Source organism: Hippoglossus stenolepis, chromosome 1 (genome assembly GCF_022539355.2).
Source record: "Hippoglossus stenolepis isolate QCI-W04-F060 chromosome 1, HSTE1.2, whole genome shotgun sequence".
Lineage (NCBI taxonomy): Eukaryota > Metazoa > Chordata > Actinopteri > Pleuronectiformes > Pleuronectidae > Hippoglossus > Hippoglossus stenolepis.
Window position 1 is genome coordinate 21,978,865 of NC_061483.1, and position 15,600 is coordinate 21,994,464.

Consider the following 15,600-nt stretch of genomic DNA (forward strand, 5'->3'; position numbering starts at 1 on the left):
CATTAGCTGGAAAGCACAGATGCATGTGAGCAACTGGAGTTTGGGTGGTTAAATGGGTCATCTATTGATAAGGGTTGGTGGCTGGATTCCTAGATCCTCATGTCCTTGTCTCTAAGGTTATTTGAGCAAAAGATACAGACCTAATGTATCCTACGGCAGTTGGTGCGAAAATCACTTGACTAATACTTGAAGGTGTTGACTATATGGTAGCAATACATTGTCACTCCAGACCAGGAGGATTTCGGCGGCCTTACAAAGTCACAAACAGTCTTTCAAGAGTATGTAATTGACAAATGATTTTAATTAATAACAACATAATGAAGAGATATTTCATAAAATTCTTTATTCATAAACTTGATGCAAGTTTACAAATTACTTTACATGGTCAAAATCACCCTTGCAATGTTAAAAAAAAGAAACCAAACCAAAGCATGCTAACAGTGCATAACTTTATAACCTGGCCAACGCTGTTAATGAAGCAAGGGAAAGAACCCAGAAACAGGCTAGTTCAGACCTCCAACCAATGTGTCGCTCGCCAAAGCAGAGAAGGGTTTTGTTAGTTAGACTTGTGTTGGTGTGAGAAGAGCAGGTATTCAGTGCACAGCAGACTTGAGTACACCATTATTCCAAAGGGACAGGTTGAGGATGTAGGCTTAAAACTGCTCCGATGGCACACGAATCTGAACTGCTACTTTTGTTGAGAATCCTGGCATATTTTTTTTTAAAGGTAATGCAAGCAGGTATGGTGTCTTATAAGTCCTTGTGTCTCATAGGTATCTGACGTGGCTCAACACACAGGGAGAGATACTCCCGTGCACGGATGTAGGGAACCACAAGTAAACGATTCAAGAAATAAATGGATACATCTAGTCTTTTCTTTTCAAACACCCAACCCAACCAGTCTTTGCCTTCAGTAGCTTGGGGAAAAACACCCATTGATATATTGACATGCAAAATACAGCAATATCAAAGAGACAGGGCAGATGTGTTCTGAACCCCGGATCAAGCGCAGGATAATCTGAGGGCGGGAGCAAATCCTCACTCCGCGTTATCTGATCATTCCGAAAAACTTGCTTAGAAATGATTTAACCTCAACGGCATTCAGAAAATCAAGGTGTGTGCAACTCAACAGCAAAACACACTGCCATATCTACTGGTAAAACAGGGGCGTCATTTTTTTTGTAATGCCCCCCTCCCCTCGATAAGTGATCGACACGTTAAATCTTGCATTTTTATGACGATATTGTGAAGCAATCCTTTGCAAGTGTGCAGTATGTATTCCTGAGTTTGCTTCTCCAGAGAATGCAGGGGTGGGCTCGACAATGTGACCAGGATGAAGTGAGTAGTACCTTACCAGTGGTATCACAACAGCTAACAACCATGCCAATGATCCATAGTCGTGGTAAGATTTTGATTGTGGTGAGAACAGGAAAGGAGGGTAACACTTTTTATATCCCGCACGTTTAAACAGATGTCGGACATGTGCTGAACATGAACAAGCTGTATGATTTCACACGCATCTCTACCTGTTTTGAAGATATTGGTGTTGTGACTGAGGTTAGCATCACTGAGGAGATTCTAGATGAACTCAAACATGAGGAATGACTGTATGAATTAGCATAACTAAGCTTTCTATGCTGGTTTTCAGGACAATATACTCAAAACAAGTAACCACACAATAGAACACCCACAACAAACGTGTAACTGCATTAATTGGAATGCTCCACACAGTTTTCTGCATATTATTCACATTACATCAAAGACCCAACACACTGAGGGGTACAGCGGTGCTGCGAGTGGTTATGAATAGTAACCAGAGAGGTGGTGATAAGAGCTGGGTCCCTCCTGTGGCAAATCTGAACAAATATTTATCGAACCTGAACAAATGTTCTGGAAATGGAACAGACTCCAGTTGATCTTCCCAGGTGTGAAGCCAGAAGGTATATGATCAAAGACTATTGCTGTGAATTTAAATCTCGTGGCTGTGTTGTTTCTTTAAAGCAGCCACGAGGTCAAGGAAAAGTCAGAAGGTAAAAAGGTCACTTTCTTCCCAGACTGCAGGATTGGCAAAGTGGTTGGGACGAGAACCAGCTACAAGAACTACGCAGGCGACAATGCTGTTGAGCTTTTAAGACTAATTTTCTTCAGAACAAGAGAACTCCACGAGACTGAGTCTTCACTGCATAGCCTTACTGAGGTTCTTCCGGTTTGAGTGATTAGATATGAAGAGCCAAACCTCTGGAATGCCAGAAACAGCGGTGTCTATGCCATTGTTGTTATGTCCGTTGTAGTGAAGCGGTGCCATCAAATAAGGGGAATGGTGCGGTCATTGTTGCCAATAACATGAGGATTACAAATCAAGATAAAAAAAAAAAAAGAACAAAACTGCAGTAGTCATTAAGCTTACATAAGAACATGGTGTACTTTTGTTTCCTTCTGCAAGAGTATCCATGACACAACCTTTTCTTATTCTAAATGGGTCTTGAGAAGTCGCAGTGCCCCTGCTGTTAATAGACAAGGGGTATATAGTAATACAGTCTTTGCCCAGTCAAAGACCCAGACAAGGTTACATTATAAACAATTAAATCCTTTTGCAGAAATACAAATTTACATGTTTACATATGGAGTTAAAATCAACTACATTACAGTGTGATCCAATCCGACACACTCCTGCATTGCCTGGTCACGTTTCCGGTGTTGCCAGCCTAGCCACACACCACACATCTCCTGCAGGGAGTGGTCTAGCTGCTGGTTATGATGATGACAGTGCTCGTCAACTTTAGAGCTCAGCGGGATGCTGTTCTTCATCACGGCCTGTCCCACCCAGGCTGCAAAAGTCTCTTCATCTTCCTCCCCCACTCCCCACCTCAGGGCTTCAAGCTTTAAAAGATAAGGAGGTTTTGAAAGCAAGCTAGCCTCAGAAGCATGTTATTCCAGAGGAGGGATCGTGGCATTACAAAGATAATATATGAGCACAATATTACAGACGCCATCCATGGAGAGAAAAGGCAGTGGTTCTTTCACCACCAGCGTGTGTCCTTTCCAGCCACCACTGCATCGTATCAGGGAATGTCCCATGCCATTCCAGATCCAGTCCGTGGCCAGAGAGGCACTGTCCTGCGACTGGAGCATCACATTACCACTGCTGGAGGATAAAGCCATGCCCAACCTTTCAACTCACAGCCATCAAGTAACGTTGGCATGCTCAACGCCAAAAACAAAGAGGGTGAGTTTGCGCATTATTTAGTCCATCGTTTTCTTGGAGTACAGAACAAAAGTCGCAATGGAAAAACGAAGATTGTATCAGACGACAGATGCACAGAGAGATAAATATCTGGGGAGAGGACATCCTTTTGAGTAGCCGATGAACGGATGTCAGATAAGGGTGTGTGAATGTCTTTGTGTTGTATGTGCTAGTTTCTGGGTGGTCACTGAATTAGGAATTTGGTTTGGAGTTCAAACTCTCATGTAGAGAACAAAAAGGTTTGCAGGATTAAAAAAAACAAAAACATAATGGTCGCAAGAAAATGAAAAAGAAAATCTAAGACATGTGGTCCCAGTGCAGGAAAGGCAAAAGTCTGTTTTAGCCATCCTCCTTAGGGGGTGTGTACCAGCCTATGGGACAAAAAGCACAACAGAGAATGATAATACAGTAAACAAAATACTTCAATAAAACCACAATCCAGAGTAACCAGCTCTCCATCCTTGACACAATTACGGTAAGATGCAGATGATTTTTGCCTCTTTGATTTTTGCCAACCTCTGGTTGGTGCGAGGACCAGAAAAAGCAGGCTTAAAAGTGGTCAGACCTCAGGCACATATGGTCCAGAATTTTCACTAAGTTTAGTCAGGCTTTCGGTTTTCCAGTTCTATATTCTGCTGCAATTAAATATAGCTCAATGTAGCCTGACAGAGTGAAAGTAATTATCATATTTTTACCTGCACCATTTTTTAATGCAGTGTATTTATAGAGAGGTCAAGGACAACAAAACAGCAGCATACAGTAAATGCTAATATTTGAGCAACTGACTTACCACTGCTTTTTCTCCCATTAAAATGTGAATGTTGATGTTTTTCTCTGTTGATTTTATTCATGTTAAACTGCATATTTATTTGACAGGGCATATCATTTATGATTTTGTTATTTTGGGCTCACAAACTGTTAGGAAGACCTTTGACTTTGAGCATGAATCCATACAGTTAAAGTACAAGAACCTTTGAATGTATAATTCTTAGTATTTTTATTGTATTGCATTGTAAGCTCTTTTTTACCTTGCTTATATTTTTATTTAAATTTGAATTTAACTATTGCACTGCTGAGCTCACTGGTTTCTTTATGTCCAACACTTTTCATTGTACTGTTGACCCTGTGTTAACTGCATAGGACAAATAAAACTTGGTGCAGTCAGTAAAAGAGTCATGGTAACAGCACAACCAACGTGACATGGTTATTGTGTAAATATGAATTTTGAGTCACTTAATTGCTATGAATCTCAAGCATGGGGAGTTTTTCTATTATCTACATAATTCTAATATAAATTCAATATATAGTAGGATATTGAAATGAAAGTAAAGATGTGGATTACAAGCGTGAAGTGTCGTCCCTGTTTGGAACACGAACAACAGCCCAAGCACTAGTTTTCCTCAGCTTTGATGCATGGCAGGGATTTGGTTTCAGTAAACAAGGTCAACGATGCACTCTGTATGAAACTGGAGACAAATACACTCACCGTTCTTTTCATGGATCTGAACGAGGGATTTGTAGGACTGCTGTGCTCTGGCAAGATTGTACTGGTTCTGCATTAAAGGATGAAAATTAAAGTCAACCTTAGAAATGTGCACCGGGTTTATGATGACAGTACAGACCAGGAAATGACAGCACTTTGATATAAGAAAAAACAAACTTATCATCCATCTCAAGAACAAAACCCTTCGTGTGGTACAAGATAATGAAAACACACTGTGCCCTTGTTTGACTATTCATTCCAGACTGCTGTCACACACATCTGGTCATCACCGCTCACATAAGACCTGGATCTGCACCTGCAGTTCTACACGTCACTGCTGAACCACAGAAATACACACAAGAATTTGTACGAATCTATATGATTGGGGAAGAATTCTATTAAGAGTTTAGTAAAGCATTCAGATTCATACCTGGGTTTAACTTGGCAAAGATCAACTTTGACTATTGAGCTTTGATCAAACTAATAGTCAGCATTGAGATAGATGTGTAAATGCTGTGCAGTTCTTCAGTACTATAAAGACTTGGTAAATTTATGTTTTTTTTGTTAAACCAAAGGAACTGGCTTGTTGATCAAACTACTCTTTTCCTTTTGAAAAAATAAATAAATAAATAAAAAACATTTACATGGACATTAAGTAAAATAAAATTTCCGTATAGTGTAGCAGAACTGTGACACCGAGGCTCGTTAATGTGGGGGGGCTGACATCAGGTGTATGGCACAATTTATAGTGTGACATGTTAAAATACAGTGCAGGTTGTGTCTAAATCACAAAACAACCAGGCTTTCAGAAAACATACATGTTACTACAGTATTTTCATATGTAATTATTATTAGAATAATGTGCAATATAATTACTGTCCCGCATTGACTTTACCACCTGGCAAAGGTTCCATTTTGGCTTTATATTTCAAGCTCTCATAAGGTTTAACTGTTGAGTCAACATTTATTCCAATATCAAAATGTTTGCTGGGTTGGTGCAATGTGTCAACAGGCATCACTGCTCAATACATGACTTGATTTCCTTAGCCTGGTGGTAAAGATGCTTTTTTGTAAGCTTACAGTAATTCACTCTTTATTTTTGAGAATCTTAACATCTTAGGTTTAGACTAACTAAATAAGAACACCATTTCAATCTAATGAGAGGGACTTGAAAGTATCAATGTTTCTTCTGTACTTCACTTATCAAATTCTGAGCGACGCCTGTGGCCAGAACACATACAAAGACCAAGAGACAGAAACTGCATAATGCAGCACAATGATCATCATCTACCTTGGTCATCACAGTCGTGACACACTGCACCTCCCACCCCACTTTGCTTTGATGAAAAAAAAAAATGTACAAAGCCAGCTATGGTGGGAGCAACAAGAAGTTGTCGTACAGCACAACACACAAGCATTATGATCCAGGAAACCAGGCCCCTGTGTCAAAGCACTGCCATCGGTGTCCACATCATTCATTAAACAAAGGTCACCATTATCACAGGACATTTCCTGGCTTGAAATGAAACCTCTCGTGCTTCCTCACTTACTTTATTGGCTCCAAACTGCACTCTGGCTTTTCCTTTGACTAAAGTGGCATTGATCTGCATGATGACAGACTCAATGGAATAGGCACTGCTCCAACCCTACAATCAGGAAACACACAGTCAGTAAGAGCAGGTTTTAATGTTTTAAATGTAAAACAAATGAAAATTCAATCACAAGTAATACTAAAATATAATGCAGTGCAAATTCCCATCAGATTAGGACAGTTGACATACCTGTTTGGTGAGAAGTTCCATGCACAGGGCACCTCCCCCAAGAACGTAACTTTAGAAAGAACAACAATTTTTTAATTCTCTTTTTAAAACAAGTTTGTTCACAAACTCCACCTCGAACTCAATGGACTACAGAAGCTAAATGTACTCACCCTCCAGAAAGCACAGGCGAAACTACCCGAACAAAGGGTGGATCAAATGGAAAATTATCCTGTAGCAATGAAAAGCAAAACAGTTTATCTACAGACTTCAAAAACTCACTCAGCATTTTTCATGTCCAAAAATACAAAGTCTGTTTCACTCACTTTATATGAGAAGTTTAGTAAAATGTAATCCATTCCTTCCTTTTCCTTTAGCACTTGTAAATCACTATGTAAGGGGCTGTCAGGATCCACCCTGTTGGTCATAAAATTCTTCAGTCAGTTCATGTTCACAGTGACATCGGGGGAAAAAATAAACATGGCACAAGATCCCAAAGTTACTTACGTCCTTAGTTTGACGTGCCATTCATACAGGCTGTCGTTAACAAGCTCAACTGAGTAGATGCCTGCAAAAGAAATGAAATAAATACGAGTTCAGTTGTCTCCCATCACAAGGTCAACTAACAACTGTAATGATTTATTCTCCTTTTTCACCCTATAAACTAAAAGGTAATGCACTGAGGCTAAAAATGTAAAGTTATACCTACTGTCTCACTCATATGGTTATTCTGCCAACGATATCACAATTACCCAACGTCTTATTCAAAAGGTGAAGAAATTCATCAAAAATAACTGTTGACTCAAAAATTGATATGTGCTTAATTTTTCTGTTGCCTGGAAAGCATGTCAATGTGATTAAAGCCATTACTAAAGCCTATATACCTTTTACTGTGCCTGACAGTAAAGGGTGTAGAAGTTGGCAGTACTTCAACACAGCCACACGAAGGAGGAGTTCACCTCAGGATCAGTCATAGGGAGTTTTTCTGAATTCTGCTCAACTTCATTTACTCTAAAATCCTTTCTTTTGATCGTGTATGAGTTATGGCTCTCAGATCTCAGCTAGATGTCCACTAATACTTATCCATCATGTCCATAGGACCGAAATGAATATCAGTGAGTGGGTTTGTATGTATATGTTTCGGTGTTGTTCTGAGCAGACCTCTGTGTCGTGTACGTACCCGTCTTGTAACTCTGAGACCTGTAGATCTCTCTGAGCTCCTTCATCAGGCGGTCAGACGCCTGCACTGAACCAGATACAGCTCCCTGCGAAATACAAGACAAGTACAACCGTAAAGACAGAGGACACTGTGCTTTGTAATCCACTATGAGCGCAAACCTGTCATTTGAACTTGATGTGGACCAACATAAAACAGAAAGCTTTATTCTGCTTGACATCAATATTTATATCTCTAGAGCCCTTCAGAGAATGTTATACTGATCTTTAAAACATTTTGTAAATGTTAAGTAAGCCATTTCAGTGTGTGCGTTATTGGTTCTATAGTTGGGTTTTTAAGTTATAGTTTTTTTTTTTAAACATTTCAGATACCAAGGGAGCTCCACAGATGAGCCATTGAACAGGATGAGCGAGTAGAGAGCCCCTCCCAGAAGAAAAACAAATCTTTATACAAATATGTTTCCTGGAAGGGCAGAAATCAAGAAGAACCTGAAGATACTGCATAAGAGCACATTTAGCAACCAGTCACATTCCAAGCTGTCAAATAAATGTAGGACTTCCCCGTTTGTCATTCACAAAAGTAAATCACTTCTGATAATAGGATTAGCTGAGAATACATAAATTCCATGTACGTTTTAAAAAAGGTAGGCTTCAACAAAATCTACAAAAATGATAGAAAAACATTTTACCAACTATAATCTACATTAAATGCAGTGAATGTACTTTACTGAACAAAGACTCACATTCAAGTGGTCCTGCCTCTGGTTCTTTCTGATCTTCTCCAGGATGGCTAGATTCTCCTTCTCAATGCCATCATCCTCAGATTTTTTCCCATCGACAGGCTCCTCCTCTTTCATTTCATAGTGGTCCAGATCCTCGATGTCCTATTTGTTTGTATTGGATATTTTAGGCGTTTTTTTTTTTAAGTGTTACTGGTTCTTAAGCAATACATAAGAGGTTAGGGATCAACCTCAGGGATAAAACTCGGTGCCAAGCAAATATGTGTGTATATTCTAAACAACGCATTTGGCACAATACCGTACAGAAGAATACATGAAGTCTATAGAACAAAGATGATAACTTACTTCTCCCATCTCCTCCTCCTCCTCTTCTTCAGAAGTGACCTCTTCTGTTCCATGCTGTAAACAGAGATGAACGCCACAGAAAGTATATGAAATAACAGTGCTGACCGCATTATTTTACAAAAAACACCTTTACTGACCACGAAACAGGAAGAGGCCATGAATGAGCTTAGACAACAATGTCAGAGACATTCAATTCAGAAAGTACTCAAACCCCTTCACTTCTTTCTACATTTTGTTACGCCCTTTGCCCTCAGGAACCTTGAATGCAGCTGATTTTAGCAGCGAATCTGCAGGCGGCTTCTTTAACCCCGTCATGATTTTTGCTTCGAAAAGCATTGCCAGCTTATCTTGACCAGGGTGTGCCTCTACAAATAACACCCAATCAATGGAGGTGGACACCAGTCAAGGTGTGATCCAGAGAAACTTGAGCTAAATCTGAATAACCATGTCAAACTGATGAGTTTTTTCTTTGTAATAAATATGCAAGAAATTATATAATCATGGTGTATCGATTGTGGATTAATGCTGCGACGTGAACAAAGTGTGTGGGTCTGAATACTTAATATACACTATTATTTTATTATTAGTCACAAGTGGTTTTGAAGTGGGTAAAGGTGGAATAAATAATATTTATTTAAAAATACATGATCCCTGGCAAGTCCCTGGTAAGTGTCAAAAACAAAACTAGGCGGCCCTGCCTTTCGGTCTTGTCCCACAGGACCTGCAGGCAGAGGCTGGTCCAGCATCTCTACATCGGGATGTTGGGGGAGGTTGTACAGCCGACAAAGATCACAAATGAGTTTCTTCAACTGCTGCAAAAGCTGGAAAAAAGACAAACCACAAGAAGAGGGGTTACAGCGTAAGATAAAACATTCAAGATTGCAAATGCAGCTACACAGCAACACCACATGGCAAGCATGTGACCGACCTGAAACAAACAACAACACACGCGTATAAGAGTTGGCTTCACTACAATTTTGAACGTCACAGGTTCCTGAATCCAAACATGTGATTCATGATATCTAAGACAGAAGACAATATTATGCTTGGTCCGGTCACAAAGCAGTGAGTGGCTGCAACTGGAATAATATAACCTTAATATAACCTAGAAATCTGTGGGCTGTGTTTAATTAGGCCTAATTATTCAAATGACTTTAAAATAAGGATTTAAACCTAAAAACATGATTGTGCTGCAAATATCAGCAGGGACACTAAAACTGTTTGTGCTCTTGGAAACAGCTGCAATCAGCTACCGTGTTCTGCCAGATTTGGTGCAATGCAAATAAGGTGAACCACAAAACATCTGTGCAACGGAAAGACAGAGGAGTGATCTCATCTATACAAAGGAAGACAAGGTTTGCCCTTTACGTAAAAGACAACATTACCAATGTAATTTTCTTTATATACACCTACACAAAACTACAGGTCTACCACAGGCCAGTGCAGTGCTTCACCCCCTGCAGCATCTGAGGATCTCAGTGCCACGACAAGCTCAGGACTGTCACTGACTCATGATGGACCATAAGCTCAGACATATCCCAACCATGAGATTTAAATTTAATAAACTGCCCTTCATAACTCTAGTCTGGCCCTGGCTGGACAAATCATCCCTAAGCGAAGGTAAAGGAGCAACTCCACTAGGGAAGAAATGAACCTCCTGCACCTCAAGAGGGAAAAGGGGAACCTCTCCGATAGCTATACACAGATCACAAACCAGCTGAAGGGCAATGAGATGAACTTCTACCCAATGATGAAGCTTGAAAGACAAAGTACAATGCTCTGGAGGAGAAGTTCAGAAAAGAGGTTGCTAAAGGAGAAGAAAGAAGGGGAGAAGCTCTGTCTGAAACTGCGGTAGAAGAAGAGGATAACTTTCTTGCCCACAAGAAACTGGAGGAAAACAACAACGTGTGAAGGCAACAATCATGTAGAGGAGGCTGCAGGTTGCTTAACTCAGTCTGGACAACAGTAGCTCCACACAGTAGCTTCACCTCTCCCTCACCCACTGCCCCCCCGCCCCCCTTGTTTGCTGCCCTCCTATTCCTACCCTCACCCCACATGCATCAACCTCTCCTAATAAAGATATACAGTATAACTACTACTTATATAAAGAAGATACAATGGTACCATATCTATCATCAAATCATGTTTGAAACTAAAATAAAGTCCTGTTATGAAAAGATGAATGTTACATAACAGTTGTGATTCCAAATGGCATTTAGCCTGTGGTAAATTACAGAAGCTGCTTCTGAAATAAAATGCGATATTCTGCAGGAAAACCATGTGACCATCACTGATGAGCTTTTGCTTATTTTAAAATTAACTGAAGTTATTTCTCTGAGTTTAATTATTTACAGATGATGAATGTCTCTTTTAATGTGGATCAGACTGTAAACAGTAAAGATGTAAATAAGCAAAAAACTCTTCAATTACAGTCAAAGTGTTGCTGGAGTTTAGACCTCTTATGACTTCTTTCCCCTTCTTCATCAACCTAGGTAGTTAATGGAGATGTGCCAGAAATCTCTAGTCTGGTTATACAATAAATAAGAGAGAGACTGGGATATATGTTAAATTCTTCTCACTACACGTCAGATCAGGCTATGCCAAACTTAAACAGCAGACACACAATCCCCTGGAACGTGTATCAAATCTAGGATCAAACGTTATAGTTTCCCATTCTGAATGATACGTGGAAACAACTCGTCAACAAGCAGAAATCGCTAATAAGTGCTTTTCTCTAGTTTGTGGGCAGTTGTCAACTAAACATATCGGATTTCATCACCTTGGAAATCTTGAAAAAAATACTCACTTTTAAAATACAAACCCAATATTTGAAAAACATGATGAGCAGAGTTATGGATAATAAAAAGTATCCAGCAGATAAGTATAACAATTAAATGCATTGGGATATGTGGAAAGAAGCCATCAGATTATTGAACGAGATCAAAACCCCCAAACCCAAGTATAATTTATTTACATTATTATCTATATTAAATCAAACAAAGAATAAAATCTTTATAACCAAGCATAATCAGACTTCAGTGTCCAGGCTGCTGGTGGTGCTGTAATGCAGTAGGTTCATGTATACTTGACACACTTTTGGCCCCTTAATACCAATCAATCATGGCTTGAATGCCACAGTCTATTTGAGTATTGGTGCTGTCCATGTGCATCCCTTTACCAAAGACATACCATCTTCTAAAGTCTACTTTCAGCATAATGCACCATGACTGAGAGCAAAGTCATCTCAAACTGCTGTCTTGAACATGACAATCCGTTCAATGTACTTCAGTAGCTTACAAATTCACCAGATCTGAATCCTATAAAAAGAAACGTTGGGATGTGGTAGATTGGAAGATTGGCAGCAAGACTGTGCAGCTGACACATCTATAAAAATGATGCAATGCAGTCATGTCAACATGTCAACAAAAAATGTCAACATGTTAGGAAATCCATACTTCAAAGAACTGAGGCAGTTTAAGACATAAAGAAAAGTTCCTAATTAAGTGCTCGCTGAGTGTACATATAATACTTCATCTTGAAATACACAGATAATGATTATTTTATACGACTCCTAACCAACTCTGCATTTTTGCAGAAGATGATGGAGGTTTCAACTGCAGACATACCGACCCATTCTGAAGAATACTACACAGGATGCGACTATAAGTCAATCTAGCCGTCATCAATAACCCTTTAATATCAATAATCGTTTTTCCTCAGCTAATAATTAATCTACTGTAAGTACCATTTGACAAAAAAAAGCCAGCTAAAGATGTGAAGTGGCAATCTCAAAGATTTTAATTTAAATAAATGTTATTATTTATCACCAAAAGAGTAAACAATGGTGCTTGTGATTATGATGAAAGCTTTGCCGTATTAAGATATTTGCAGTACAGTGATGTGGGTGTCTTGCACCATTCCCAGAAAGAAAAGGCTGTATTAAGATGCTGCTAATGCAAACCAAGCATTTCCAACTACTGCAGCTTCACAATAAAAGTATTTAACTGGCAAAACACATTTTGAGTTTCATTATGAAAAAGTCACTGAAATTGAGATGTGTGTGTCACTCAGCTTAGGCCTTACCGCTTTTGTTCAAAAAGCCATCCACAAGACGATGGTCATTATTTGACATTAAAGTATTGCAGAGAGTGACAGATCATGAAGGAGCAGCCACAGTGAGGCTGTTAGATGAAGAGCTGCAAGTCACACGCCTCCAACTTCTCAGTGAGGTAACCAACTCCTTTCACTGTGCCCTGCTGTTCACAGACTCGTGCTGTGCGCAGGATGAACTCAGATCACATTTGCCCAAAGAGGTGGAAAAGGCATCTAAATTCGCAATTATTGTGTGATTTTATCATTAAACCATCATTATATGGTTCACCCCAATCAACCAGGTCTGAATTCTTTGAGAGTTCCACTTCAAACAACATTCACTGAGGACGACTTCAGAGGCCTGCGTTCAACACAGTCTGTCCAGAATAGAGTCTGGAGTGAAATATGTAACAGACTATAAAAATAATACTTTTTTTGTCCTACAAAACAGAGCATGCAGCTTGAATAATCAAGCTAACTAAGCTCAGGATGTCTTCACATACATATGTTTACATAATCAGATGCTTGTCATGGCCATTTTGACCCAAAAGGTTGTACCAATGATCCAATAATAGGACCGTTTGGCCAGCTGAAAATCAACCTGTCTGTGCTGGCTAGTTACACATGTTCATCCTACTCCTTGAGCACAAAGTCACGTGTTTTTTTGCAGCACTTGCAACATGTTTGTTTATGTTTGAGAGCACATATGGAAACTGTAAATAAGCCCTGGGTTGTGTAACTAACAGAAATGCAGCACCAAAACGGCAAACATTGCATCACTATCTAGTCCAGATTGGTTGCAAAGAAAAGTCTCAACTTGTGTAGTCTGATATAACAGCTGCACAGAAATAACACCGTCTAAATAATAACCAGCATTTTAAATACTTAAAGAATAAAAGGAGTGCCACAAGATTATTTAGCAGCAGAATTATCTGCCTTTTCAGAAGGAGCTCATCACAGCAGGCTGGCATTGTGTCACAATAATGCACAGAAAGGGCCCCTGCTGGGAGGCAGCCTGGTCAATACTTGTTTAACCAATATATTCAGCTAGAGCAAATTAGGTGTATTTTATTTATTTAGTCTCATGCTAATACCTCAGGCATACTATAAAGCTCCTGTCTCTAATTTAACCTATTGAAATACTTTATACATGAATCCACTGGGCATTAATATCTAAAGATGATGTATTCTGGTAAAGATTTGGTTTAATATACTGAAAATCGTAAGTGGATCCTCACACGGTGCAAAGATATGAGCACGTTTTCCTCTCTGATACGTAGTGAAAGAAGAGAGTGGGGATAAATACCAGGGTGCTGCCTTTCCTCACATCCTCCAACCTCTCCAAAACTTGCGCCAAGCTCGGGTCATCAGAGTCCACAAACCATATCGGTGACGTAGATGGATACGATTCCTAGAGACAGGGGGAGAACAACAGCAAAGAGACAGTCGCATCAGCACGTTGACTAATAGGTCTACTCTCATGTCGCAGGAGTAAACAGAGCTGGGGAACTACGTATATTTAGGGGTTGACGACATTAGCATTCAGGGAGCAGTGCTAGCTTACAGCTAGTTTGGCTTATAATCAGTTTAATGTTTGATTTTAGGAGAAAAAGCCCCACGAATGAGACTGCGTAGCTCCCACTGACATTCACGAATCTACGCAGAGCCCGTCCCGCAAAGCATCAGATCATATCGTAGTGTAGTTAGCCTGCTACATGGCTAGCTAACGCACAAGCTAACTTTAGCTCGCTGACGACCCGACGGGGAAGTGAATTAATCCGGGCACTTGTATTACTACCTCCTTACCGTTATGTTACAGTGGATAATTAACAGCTTTTCCCCAGTTACGTTAAACTGGCAGCTCAGCTCGTCGGGCTTCCAGTCAATGATCCTGAATCGTTCGTGGTTTGGATCAAAAATGGACTCCAAAAACTTCAGTTCGGCCTTCAGCCCCGACACCGACATCTTCCGTGCATCTCCGGCTGGGCCGCTGGGGAGGGGGAGAAGTCGGGGCTTAGCCTGGTTAGCCAGCTGAAGCCCAAATTCCCCGGACACAATTTGGTTATAAATGTGGCGAGGGGGTGACGGGATGTCCCGGTGGATGTAACTGGATACCCGGCCGAGAAGCACAGCACAGCCCGGTCAGGTTTCAGCGCGACCGGACAGATCTGCTAATGAAGCGGGCTAACGTTAGCTGTAGCTCCCGGTTGGCGTGAGGAAACAGCGCAGTGCTCGGAGAGATGCTAGCGAGCGAGTTAGCGAGCCTGTCCGTTGTTGTTGTCTTTCCGTCTATTGTTGTTGGCTGCCTATCACAACAACATCTCGGGGCTGTCGCGGTGTCCCGTGGCCGCCTCCTCACACACCCATCGGACGGTTCCCTGTTATTTACTTCACCGGGAGACGATCACACAGTCCCCGCGATCGGAACTTATATCCCGTAGCAGGCTCAGTGTTTTTCATCCCGGTGTACAACTGTAGCTGCTGGCCTCTGGTGGGGTTTAAAGATGGCGTTGTGCGATCTGCTCGCTCCCGCAGAATCCCAGCATTCAGCGCGTCCGCCTGGTTTATCTCAGGGTGGGAAAATAAAGCAAAGTTTTCTACCCTGATCAAACATTCACGCGAGACAATGGGTATCATCATAATATTTGCTTTTTGTTTCCAATTCAATTATGTTATTATATCAATCATTAATAAAAAATAATGTGTGCTTGCCTAAAATAGACAACTGTCATGTTATGTAAATAACCTTTGTTTGGCAATTCA

At 40.4% G+C, this 15,600-nt stretch overlaps 1 protein-coding gene across 1 annotated transcript; it reads right to left on the bottom strand.

Annotated features, from left to right (window-relative positions):
• Positions 1–326: 326 nt before the first annotated feature.
• On the bottom strand, positions 327–15,389 carry LOC118105352 (ubiquitin-conjugating enzyme E2 Q2). Its single transcript, XM_035153024.2, has 13 exons — positions 14,644–15,389; positions 14,144–14,248; positions 9,444–9,566; positions 8,746–8,799; positions 8,404–8,544; positions 7,665–7,749; positions 6,992–7,052; positions 6,811–6,901; positions 6,658–6,716; positions 6,509–6,557; positions 6,278–6,373; positions 4,731–4,797; positions 327–3,615 (listed from the first exon to the last, which is right to left on the bottom strand). Exons 1-13 carry the CDS (start codon positions 14,800–14,802, stop codon positions 3,584–3,586), a joined length of 1,122 nt encoding a protein of 373 aa, XP_035008915.1. The 5' UTR covers positions 14,803–15,389; the 3' UTR covers positions 327–3,583.
• Positions 15,390–15,600: the final 211 nt, after the last annotated feature.

What these genes read in the sequence shown, in the direction of transcription:
- LOC118105352 (XM_035153024.2), bottom strand. Translation starts at nt 14,802, where the DNA reads ATGTCGGTGTCGGGGCTGAAGGCCGAACTGAAGTTTTTGGAGTCCATT. An exon ending in TTATCCACTGTAACATAACG is followed by an intron (nt 14,249 to 14,643) that starts GTAAGGAGGTAG and finishes CCCTGTCTCTAG; the next exon opens with GAATCGTATCCATCTACGTC. An exon ending in TCGCCTGTGCTTTCTGGAGG is followed by an intron (nt 6,558 to 6,657) that starts GTGAGTACATTT and finishes TTCTTTCTAAAG; the next exon opens with TTACGTTCTTGGGGGAGGTG.